Below are 12637 nucleotides of genomic sequence, written 5' to 3' on the forward strand. Positions count from 1 at the left end.
ATTGAATGTTATAGAGATCATTTGCTTTTACTTAATTTTCTATAATGATTGTCCAGATATTTTAAAGCTGGCATCATCTGCATACAGCCATATATTTTCTTTGGGCACCTGATCCATAAAATTTGCAATTGCATTTATATAGCACACAAAGGGTCAAGGACGGATCTTTGAGGAACACCAAAACAAGGTTTTAATTGATTTAATGGTTTAGAGCTAATCTGATTTGACATAAAGAATTTCCCAATAATGTTTCCTATTCGTTAGGTAGGATTTATCTTAAGCAAACGCCCCCTTCTCGACGTTACTTGTTGCAACTAACCCACTACTTTCTTCTCCAAAAGGTATCTTATCAAGCTTTGTAAAAATCCAACTGACATTCTGGTGTAGGCCTACTAAAAAAAACCGGGCTGCACCTCTTTATCACACTGCCAAAAATTATGTCATTCAACAAACCGAACTCTTAAGCCTGTTTATAACACTGTAAATTTTAGGCCTATGCTATATTTAACACACGTCTAATCAAAACACCATTTTCACTTAAGAATAAGAGTTGGACAACTTCGTCTGTAGACCCCACTTCGACTAAATAATACTTAATTACAAAAAACCCGTTTGTATTGCGGTTCCTACAGCTTAAAATGTACCACTCGTGTAGTGCCGAAGATTTATGTCAAATGCACTAGGTATGCACCTATGTCAAATGCACCCCACTTTTAGGAGGGGGGGGCGGAGGCTTGCCGCGGCACAGGAGTAGAATTAACCAAGAAAAACTCACTATATACACTAGCGGAGGTAACCTTAGATCAACCTGCGTCAGATTCAAGAAGCTGTCAAATTATGTCTTGATGTTTTTAAGTTCTTGGAGACAGAAAATATATTTTTGAAATTTTCCCGGTTATCGGAAAAATTTACGGTCGGGTGGCCATCCTGATAATTCAAAACTTGAAGGTTACGGAATTAAACCTCTTCTCATCATATTCTGATGGTAGAAAACAAATGGTTGTACAAGGTAGAGAAAAATCGGATCTTAAAAATATTGCAATAGGGTAGGGGGTCACCACAAGATTCACAGTTAGAGCCTTTTCTGTTTCTAGAGAGATCTATTTCTCTTGTAAACAGTTATAGAACAGAGAACATATGTTTGGATAAGAATAATTATTATATAAATTTTAACCCTGGAAAGCTTTTAGGAATATATTTAGATAGTAAGCTATAAGCTGTTTATGTGCAAATGATGTGTAAAAGAGTGGAAGTTATCTACTTAAATAATATAAGATTCTGTGTTAGCATGGATATATTCATGACAACCTATTATGTCTTTTTTCAATCAGTTTTAACATATGGAATTTGGTTACCTGACAAAACTTCTTGCAAGTCCCTCTTTAAAGAATTACAAATTTTACGACTCAACCATATACGTTTATTAAAATGTAAAGAATATTTAGAAACATATCAGGTTGGACAAAATATACACAATTACAATACCAGGAAAAGTGCAAACTAGATGAGGCAAATATTAGACTAGAAAAACTAAGAAGTCATTTATGTTTGGAAATTATACTTTTCAACAACTTCCCTGATAAAGCATGGACAGTTAGTACAGTTCAGTTTAAAAGCTATATTAGTACTTGGTTCAAGGACAAAGCCTTTTATTCAATTGGCGAGTATTTGTCCTGAGACACTAGTGAAATAAAATGTTAGTCTTTGTTTTTATATTTCTCGTTGCACAAAGCCTTTTGATGAGCATTTGTCCTCGGTCAACTTTGTGGCCACTGTAACAAATTTATTGAGCTGTTATTATATGTATTGTATTTTTTGTTATGTTATGAACTTATTGTACTTGTACATTTGTACACCTCCATCGACAGTTCAAATTTGTTTATAAACGTTTGAGGTATTGTGGTAAATGATAGCAAGCCCGAGTTATCCTTACATAATCAAAAATTGTAAAACAGAATATCTTACATGAAATGAATATTTTATTAAATCAAGTTATACATTGGTTATAATCTGGCAGAGCACTAACACTATACAATCTCAGGTTAACCAAATATAAATGGGTTCGGGCCCTTACTTATGATAACCCAAAGAGAATCTTTGTACAGGATATAGTTAATTCTACGGCCTAAATTTTTTTGGCAGTGTTTCTCTGGAATAATGGCTTTCATAGTACGGAAATGATGACATATGTATATGAGTCCTGACACTATCGGTAGTAGAAGTTGGTGGAGTGTGCTTTCCTCTCAAATCTGTTTGAACAAGACCCTGTTCTTAAGTCTTTTTTAAAACATTTACTACTACTTTATTTGAAATACCTAATGTATTCAAATACATTACTTGACATACATTTACTTCTTTCTTCTAAACAATAAAACTGTCCGAAAGGGTAGTAGTTTTACCAAGGGTCCTAAATTTACCAGAATTTTCAAGTCGTTTTCTACAGCAAGCTATTTCATGACTAATGTAATGACTTTTAACATCGTTACTTTTTTCAACACTCCAGTATCTTTTGAAAATTTCTTGTCCTTCTATTTCAGATATTTTACTGTAATATTTTTTTAGCATGAACAAGGTGATTTCATGACTTTTGCTGGCACAATTTTAATTTTCTTGCTAACATACTCCTGTCCAGAAAGTAACTTTTCTTTTCGTACATTGCACAGCCAGTCAGGGAATGTCTTATACATTTTTTACCGGTCTATTTAAGAGTTTATATTTTCAACTTCCACTTCAATGATTTTCCTACATTGTGACCTGTTTCGGTTATCTCTTCAATTAAAGATGTGGCTTGATTAGTAGTTTCATCACCTGATAAATACAAATCTTTCTCTAATGTGGATTGAGCAAATGATTCCTGTTCTTCTGAATTATTACCTAATATAAAAAGCCTTAGACTTTGTTGAGACATGTAGTTGAACAGGTTGATTTTCCGAGTCACTAGATTCTTCACTAGGTAAATAATCAATATCAGCATCGCTATCGTCAACCTCATCACTATCAGAAAATGGAGAAAGATCTTCCTCTACGAGTAATTGCCGTTTAGACTGATATTTCCCTCTTGGTTACTGGTGTTTGGGCCTAAAAAAATTCTTAGTATAAACAATATTACTTATTGTAATTATTTAATTATAAAGGCTTATTCTCAGTTACTAAAGAATTGATAACATTTTAAATTGAAATTTACTTCAATTTTAAACATAAAAACACATATTGTACTAGTCATACACTTTTAAGATTTAGTTTCTAATTTTAATGTAATAAACATAATTCTTACCTGTTTCAATGATTCTGATTTCTTTTAAAGCTAATTCCAGTAACTTGGAACCTCGTCTCGATACATTTTGAAGTTTATCAATACAACTTATAACTTTCATTCAACTAGATAACAGTCAACACAACCTTCGAAACCTCAAAATATGTTTGTGGTCACAAAAAAGAAACAGCTGGGGTAAATGGCATTAAGTCCAGACAGTGCAGTAGCAGTAGCAAAACACACAGAAATCAGAAATTCTTTATTCATAATCATCAAGATTAGAATACATGTCAAGTTTAAAGACAAAAAATATCTTCTTCCTCATGAGTTGGGTCTTCATGCATTGTCCCTCCAATTGAAGAACTCTTCCATGCTGTAGAAGGGTCTTTCCTGGAGCCAGGTCCGGAGTTCCTTCTTCAGGTTCTGTGGGCTGTTGGTCTTCAAGTCTTCAGGCAGTGTGTTATATATCTTGATTCCAGCATAAGATGGTTTTTTTGCATAGGTGGCTGTTCTGTGTGCCGGAAGGTGGAAGTTGCCTGCATGTCTTGTGTTGTGTCCATGCAGATCTCTATGCCTTGTTAGGTCTCTAGTAACACAAAAGAGAACAGTTTCCAATATGTAAATGGAAATAACTGTAAGAATCTTCAAATCCTTGAATGTATTTCTACAACTTTCTCTTGGGCCTTGACCAGTCATTATTCTGAGAGCCCTCTTTTGCAATTTCAGTAGGCGCTGCAGGTTGGCATTTGAAGTTCCCCCCCAAACAACTATTCCATATTGTAAGTGGCTTTGGAAAAGGGCATGGTATGCTATTTTTGAAGCTTCTGGTGAACTGACTGCTGAGGTTCTTTTTATGGCAAATATGGCAGAGCTTAGTTTTTTGCACAGATTGTCTACATGATTTTTCCATGATAAATCACTATCAAGTGTTACACCTAGGTGTTTCAGCATGTTTACATTCTGAAGATCAGGGAGTGCTGTTGAGTCCTTTCTATTTCTTCCAAAATACATCTGTTTAGTTTTATTTTGATTAAAAACAAGGTCATTACTCATGCAGTATTGTTGTGCCATGTTGACAGATATGTATGTGTCAATTTCCAAATGTTCGTTATTATTACTGGCTAATAAGAGCACAGTGTCATCAGCATACATAATTGTTTCACTGTATGGTGTCATGTACTTTGGTAGGTCATTTGTAAATAAAATAAATAGTACTGGCCCTAAGACTGATCCTTGTGGTACGCCTCTTCTTGTTGGTATTGGATCTGATCGCACAGTACTTGTTTGCCCATGTTCATTTTTCTTCACCTCTACTACTTGGGTCCGTCCTTTCAGGTAGCTTTCGAACCATTTTAGGGCTGTTTTTATAATGCCTAGGCTTTTTAATTTAACCAAAATGAGATCGTGACCAAGGCAATCAAATGCCTTACTCAGGTCTAAGTATACGCTGGAGATGGTGTTGCCGGACTCTATGTTCTCTACTATGAACTCTACCAGATCAGCAATTGCAGTTGTTGTTGACTTCCCTTTTGTAAAGCCATGTTGCTTGTCTGTCAAGAGGCCATTTTGTTGAAGGTGTGTGAGTAGTCTGGCAAGAACTATTTTCTCAATAATTTTTGAAGTAGTAGGTAGGAGAGAGATGGGTCTATAGTTGGCTGGTTCATCTTTCTTTCCTTGTTTGTGTTTGGGATATATTTTAGCAATTTTAAGTCTGGAGGGAAAGATGCCTTGGTTAAGGGACCTGTTACAGATAGCTAAAATTGGAGTCAGAAGAGTTCTTCCACAGATTTTGATGATTTTTGAAGATATGTCATCAATACCTGCTGATGATTTTGGTTTAATGGAATTTATAATTGTCTGTATTTCTTCAGTTGTTGCAGGATGAAGGATAGATAGAGGGGTTGCAATTTCAGTGAAGCAAACAGCTTCAAGTCCACTTGGTGCTCTTTGCCTCTAAATAGAATGTGGCACAGTACCTTATAATAATAGTGTACTTTGTTATTATTGATATTGGACTTAGTGCCCGTCATCACTATGTAGAACGAAAAATTAACATTATGATGGTGCTCAAATCTCAATTATAAAAAAATGGACTCAGTGCCCTTTACCTCCGGCATACAGATAACAACTGCATTAATTTGGAATTATGTTAAGAGTTTATTTTATTAATAAATTCAATTTTATTATTGATCAAAACAGTTATTATTACTCGTACAAATGATGATTAACAACAAGCAACATTATTTTAAACAAATCTCAAAACACAAAAGGATTATGAGAAATAACATTTTAAAATAAACTCCTTTATACGATTGATTAATTAGATATTTTAATATTCAAACATAGGTTAACAAAATTAAATAAATAATTCAATGATCTATTAATGATAAATACTGAAATTCACATTACCAATAAAACTGAATATTCTTAAACTGAACAAAAACATCATGTTACATTAGATTTTCATCATTTATTTAATTTCTTATAGGCTACTTGAACAATTGTGTATACACAAAATTTAGGAATATGGTATTGGCTAGTTATACTAATATTATAAATTTTCTGACTATGTCAATTGCATTTCTATATGTTTAAAGACAATTAAATAATCTTGGAACACGATTAGTGCGCATATCGGGCACTCGAAAAATAATACAATTTATTTAAAAATACATTTATATGTCTGGCTCCACCTATTTATTTGTGATTGGTTAGTTTTAATACACCCACTCTGGGATTTACACAAGAAAATATTTTTAACTTAATATTTAGACTTATTTTGAAGTGTATAAACATTATGAGTTGAAGGTTGTCATAGTTACAGTTCAATGTTATCAATTTTAACATTTTACAACCTAACTACAAGTGCCTGTTTATAATTACACTAATTATTGCTGTAAAATCTACTGAAATAATAATTTAATTTTTTGTGACTACTTTAAAAGTAACAGTATCTAAAAATGAATGGTTCATGTTAGTTACTTTAACAAAAAATGCTTAAGCTATTTCAAAACCGATTACTGTACTGTAGTAATGAATACTAGTACAGGAGCTACAAAACCATACATATACAATTATATTTAATTCGAGGCAATACACTGCATGTAGGCCTAAATGTATTTGAACAATAAGTTGTTAACAGTTAAGATAGAAATTGGTGAAATTGTGGCAAGTAATGCCATGTTTTATTTTTTTTATTTATTACCAAAATTCTTTTTATTACTTCCTTTTATGTGGAAAAGTAATACTACCATGACTAAATATATTCCCTAAAAAATAAAGAGGGAGAGGGTGTGACTTGTAAGGAAATCTGTACCTGTATTATAAACACACCATTATCCCAAAATATATAATAAAATCTTTTTTTCATACCTACTTTAGCCAATTAAATAAATAAATGGTTGTGACTACAGTCCTTTTACCCGTTCAAACAATTTATAAAGTTATAACTTTGTGTATCACTGTAAAAATACAGGGTGACAATAATTAAGTCTGGAACCTGTTTTTTAATTTTTGAACCTCAACAGAAAGAAATACCAAAATTCACACGTGCTTACTGGTGATAGTAACGCACACATCTGCCCGCACACATCTGCCCAATTACCGACCGGATAATCCCTTTGGGAGACGGTCCACAAGGAGTCAAAATTCTTAAATAGCAGCATAGATCAAGTTTGATATCAAATTAAAGGTCTTACTTAGCAGAGTACAATGTCGCAAACCTGACTTCAAAAGGTGGATTCATTCAGTAGTTATAGCTATTTGAATTTTAAAACAATTGAACAATGTAAATTGTATTACAAGTAAATATCAATTTGTAAGTACCTGTGATCAAAGTAAGTGTTCAAAATGTTCCCTTCCCATCGTCTGGCAATGTTCTAGGCGGTTGTAAAAGCCATCCACTGCATTTTGAAGGTAGTCACGAGGAATATCTTGAGCTTCTTGGACTATGAGATTTCTTAGGTGCGCCAAATATCTCGAGGCTTAGTTCGATAAACCTTATCTTTGAGGTATCCCCAAAGAAAAAAATCCAGCGGAGGTAAATCAGGGGAACGAGCAGGCCACTCTACTGCACCACGTCCTCCAATCCATCTGTGAGGGAATATTGTATCAAAGTATTCTCTAACAAGGAGAGCAAAGTGCGGTGGCGCGCCTTCTTGTTGGAAATGAATTCTTTTAAATTGTCGATCAAGAGCAGCTTTTAGTGCAGGAATTATCTCATCTTGGAGCATTGCTAGATACGAGTCACCATTTAAATTACCACTGATAAATAATGGGCCCACAATTTGATTTCCTATAATACCTGCCCAAACGTTAAGTTTCTGTGGATGCTGTGTATAACTCTCTTCTTTCCAGTGCGGATTGCTGTTGTCCCAATACCGACAACTATGTCTATTGACACTGCCATTCAACATAAATGTTGCCTTATCAGAAAATAAAATATCGTTCAAAAGGATTTGTTTTCGGTCAATTCTATTCATCATTACCTCACAAAATTCAAGCCGCCGATCGAAGTCATTTTCATTTAGTTCCTGAATCAGATGTACTCTGTACGCCTTAAAAGCTGCCTTTCTTAAACATTTTTCTGACTGACTCACGAGTTATTTCATGAGTTTCTGTAGCAGATCTAACTGATTCATTTGGATTCTCGACTAAAGACTGAAGAACATCTAATGATGCGGCTTCACCCGTCACTGTTGTTGGTCTTCCAGTTCTGACACGATCGTTAACGCTACCAGTCTCTACAAAACGGGCCACTGTCTTTATTACTGTGGACTTAGAGATAGGATATCTCTCTGAAAAAGTATCATTTAATAAATTTTTAACTGCTTCACATGATCTTTCATTATCTCCCCACCCACGTATCATTAAAAGAGTTATCCTTTCACGCTCACTAAGTGACATAACAGTAAATAAACAAATTAATAACCAATTTTAAAACTTGTTAATGACTGAAAATTATTCCATCTGCATAACTAAACCCGCTGAAAGCTTCAGTGCAACTGAACTGTTACCTTCCTAACAAAATACAGACAAAAACTGTTGCAGTCAAAGTCGCTCTTTGGGAAAACCCAAAGAGCCACTTTCACATTGGAAAACCCAAAGAGCCACTTTCACATTCTAACAGTAGTTGTGTTATTGGTAATAATTATTGATTCCTGGCTTTGATTACTACATTGTCAGATGATGGGAGGGGAACATTTTGAACACTTACTTTGATCACAGGTACTTAAAAATTTACTTGTAATACTTAATAATTTAACAATTGTTCAATAGTTTTAAAATTCAAACAGCTATAACTTCTGAATGAATCCACCTTTTGAAATCCGGTTTTGGTACTCGGGCGGAATTGTACTCTGCTAAGTGAGACCTTTAATTTGATACCAAACTTGACCTATGCTGCTATTTAAGAATTTTGTCTTGACTCCTTGTGGACCGTCCCCCAAAGGGATTATCCGGTCAGTAATTGGGCAGATGTGTGCGTTACTATCACCAGTAAGCACGTGTGAACTTTGGTATTATTTTATATTGTGGTTTAAAACTTAAAAAAGAGGTTCCAGACTTAATTGTCACCCTGCATAATTCATGTATTTGGTGATAATTTTTCAATCAGAAAATGATATTTAAGAATATTCATGTTGCATGTAAATATGAATACAATAAGTTTCAAATCCATTAGAGTATGATCAATAAATACTTACCTTATTTGAACCTTTGTATATATTATTCAGTTGTATTAAACATTCACATGAAGGATTCTTAAAACTGTTGTTTGACTCAAACAAGAGTCAAACGCTATTCTTCGGCTTGAGTCCTGTGGGTTTTAGTAGAGCAGCCCCTAAAACATCCGCAGATTTTTCTATTGTAATTGGTCTTGCAGACTTCTTACCCTTGTTTTGATTACAATGTTAACTTCCAGTTTCTCGAAAATGATCAGCTAAGCTTCGAAATACGGGTAGTGATGTCTGTAGGAAAGCATTCAGCATGCAATGTAGCTGCTGCAGTTAAGTTTTGATAACGGTCACCCAAAAACCATCAACATATCAAACGCCTCCGTACAGTATAAGCCATTTAAAATTTGTAATAAATAAAATTATAATTGAAACAAAATGACTCTTATTTTAAAGTGAGTACATTTCAGAAACTGATAGTAAAACTGAACTGTGAACCATTTTAGTTGTTTTGGAAGGGTAGGTTCTAAATTACGATGGGTAACATTTGGAGTTTCATAAGTCGTTCAATAATGTAACAATAAAAGATCCTGTTAAAGCTACTTTTAAATTTGTTTAACATCTTGTACATTTACTGCAGGATAAATTCAAATTTTTTAATGATCTGTGTCAAAGAGACCTTTAAAATGATATACCTCACGCCCCCACCTTTACATTCAATATTTCCAAACAATTGCCCCATATTCTTCCCTTACATATTTATTGGGAGGTTTAAAATAACTATTGAATTATTTATTCACAAAATAAGGGGGAGGGGGGTTACAGTTGAAATGGAGATTCTATCTTCAGTTGTTATAACACTACAACTATAACCACTGATTAGTGGTCTAGTTCAAACAATAGTTGCATTTTTATATAATTTATTCTGGTTTTAATAAATGAAGTTTCCTTCTATAATGCCTTTATCCCTGTGTTTTATGTTTTTTTACATATTATTATAAGTGGTAAAATAACGACCAATGAATTCATATGAATATAATTTTAATTTCTTGGAAGCGTGTGCAATTAGCCGTTTGAAAATTACTTTGTATAAAAGTAATTTTCACACGTTGCCCAGTGGATACGGGGTCTAAACTATCGTCCAGACCACTCAAGGACGTCTGCAGCTCCGCTAATCTCTGACATAGACATTGTTTTATGTTTAAGTCAGAGTTCATCCACCACCTAACCTAAACTAAAACTAACTTAAATGTAAATATGTTCAATTAGAATATTCCACTAAGAGAGTGTCCATGCACCAAACTAAAACTAACTTAAATTTAAAATATATATACAATTAGAACATGCCACTACAGACAGCGTCTATGAACTGTAATATACTATACATTTGGTAACATCCCACTGCCAGAGTGTTCATGTACTAACCTAAAATTAAAATTATTGCACTGCCAGAGTGTTCATGTACTAACCTAAAATTAAAATTATTACACTGCAAAGAGTGTTCATGGCACTATGAAGAGTGTACATGCAAAACTATATATACACAAATCACGCCTTGTTGCACTAAACACTATTCAGGGAAGACAAATCCAGGGTAGAGACACACACATGGATGTAATGTTTAGTCATGGCCTGGGTTTCACACGATTTACTTCTTAAAACTACCAAGTACAAATGAATAAAGATCATGTTATGTTGATTTTGGATGAGATAAACGGAATAGAGGCCTAAAAGTTTGAATATTTTCTGCTTTTTATCAATATCAATATTTTGTAATAAACTTATTTAAAATTAATAAAACTCATATGCTAAGTTTAATTTAGTCTTGTTGATCTCATCCAAGTTCACACAAACTTGCTATTTGAGTTCCATCCCAAATAATATATATATGAGCCAAAATAGTCACTTTGAAATTTTGACCTAATAAATAGAATCTTGTGAAACCAATAGTAATTGAAATGGGAAGCTATCAAAACCCTTATGTGGATTATTTGTGACAACATATGTAAAGGTATATATATTAACAAAAAAACAAAAAAAAAAAATTAAAATTTTTAATTTTGATATTTGTTGATATAGTGCTTCTCAGGCATTTAGAAAACTGTACATGGATAGTCTGAAAGAATCAAGATTCTTATAAATAAAAAAAGTATATTTATAGCAAATGAATGTGTATGACTAAAACTAAAAATAACTTTCATATAATAACATATACCATGACTAATTTTAAATGTAAACTTTCTCCCTTGTACAAGAATCATAGAAATAAATAATTATGCTATAACTATAATTTGAGGAAATAAAATACAATGTTATAAATATAAAGACAATAAAATAAATATGTTTAAAATAATAATAAATAGTATAAAATGATATAAATATGAATTTATAATAAAGAATCTTGACTCTTTCCACGGAATATTAAAAAATATGAATAAGGGAAGATAACGTGTTGACATAATACCATGTACAATTGGCCGTGCGCGAAGCATGGTGTGTCGAGACAAATACCAATTTAGTTGAAAGTTTTGCCCTTGGCTTTTATTAATTGTCATGGCGTAACCGAGTTTGACTGGGAATTGCAACCGAGTGAGGGGCCGCGGTAGAATTTCCGTCTCGCAGATGAATCTTACACACGGTAGGAGGGGTTCACCCCTGTGCTTTCCACTCAAAATCTCGACGTCAATTGTGTGGTCGTGGAGTTGTACAACTTTCAATCGAGTTCCATTGCACATGCCTGCTCGTAAATCAACATTCCTTAAAAGCATTACCACGGCTCCCTTTTTCAATGTCAGTCTGTGCGGTGGTAGACCGGGAGCTTCAACTGAATTCAAATGTTCAATTGGTGGGTCAAAATTGTCATTGGGATCAAGTGTGTAGCTGTCACAGCTGAGATATTCTCTCTCTTCTAGTGCAATTTTTCTCAATATATGAGCGTTTATCTCGTTAGCGGACACATTTGTTAGACAGAGTATCGCTGTCATGGACGTATCTTGGTCCAGTTGTTCACCAAACACATTGTCAATTAGCTCGCCTTTTGGTTCCACCACACACTCTGAGGGTACTTCAATTAGATCGTCAACGCCATTTATCATGGGGCGGGGCTCAAGAATTCGCAGTGTACCGTTTCCCAGAGTACTGAGCCATTGTCCAAATTGCACTTGATCCTCTTCTAGTCGCATGTTGATTTTTAATTAGAATTTTTTCGTACAATTCCAGAGGTAGCTGCACTTAACACTAGACTGTACCACTTGGGTGCGGTGACCACGTCGAATGACGGGTAGAACCTGTCGAAAGTCACCGCCCAACAGTACAATCTTTCCACCCATTGGTTTGTTTGGCTCCTGCATCAGGTCTCTCAAGAATTTGTCAATTGCATGTAGAGCCAGTTTGGGTGACATTGGTGCCTCGTCCCAAACAATCAACGAAGAGTTCATTATTCGTCGAGACTGAGTGATGCACTGGCCACCGTACTATCTGTCGAATTAAAGGGCAATTTAAACGCCTTGTGTACGGTGGTGCCATTTTCCCGCAGAGTGGAAGCCATTCCTGTCCAAGCAACTGCAATTGCATTCTTATTCATGCCAATAATGTATTGTATAAGTAAGTTTTTCCACTACCTCCTGGTCCATCAATATAGAACATTGCCGTTTCCACATGGTCGCCTCTCTCGACCTTCTCAATTGTTTCCATTACTTGGTCATATACAATT

At 34.2% G+C, this 12637-nt stretch overlaps 1 protein-coding gene across 1 annotated transcript; it reads right to left on the bottom strand.

Annotated features, from left to right (window-relative positions):
* Window positions 1-3589: 3589 nt before the first annotated feature.
* Window positions 3590-12107, bottom strand: LOC124353262. The gene is made up of 2 exons (XM_046803193.1): window positions 11563-12107; window positions 3590-3839 (listed from the first exon to the last, which is right to left on the bottom strand). Exons 1-2 carry the CDS (start codon window positions 12105-12107, stop codon window positions 3590-3592), a joined length of 795 nt encoding a protein of 264 aa, XP_046659149.1.
* Between the last annotated feature and the right edge of the window lie 530 nt (window positions 12108-12637).

This window comes from Homalodisca vitripennis, chromosome 1 (genome assembly GCF_021130785.1).
Source record: "Homalodisca vitripennis isolate AUS2020 chromosome 1, UT_GWSS_2.1, whole genome shotgun sequence".
NCBI lineage: Eukaryota > Metazoa > Arthropoda > Insecta > Hemiptera > Cicadellidae > Homalodisca > Homalodisca vitripennis.

Bases quoted from the DNA above. Each gene is read 5' to 3' on its own strand.
- LOC124353262 (XM_046803193.1), bottom strand. From the start codon at position 12,107: ATGCGACTAGAAGAGGATCAAGTGCAATTTGGACAATGGCTCAGTACT. The intron at 3,840-11,562 runs GTGTGTAAGATT...TTGTGTTACTAG, and splicing joins AGGGGTGAACCCCTCCTACC to AGACCTAACAAGGCATAGAG.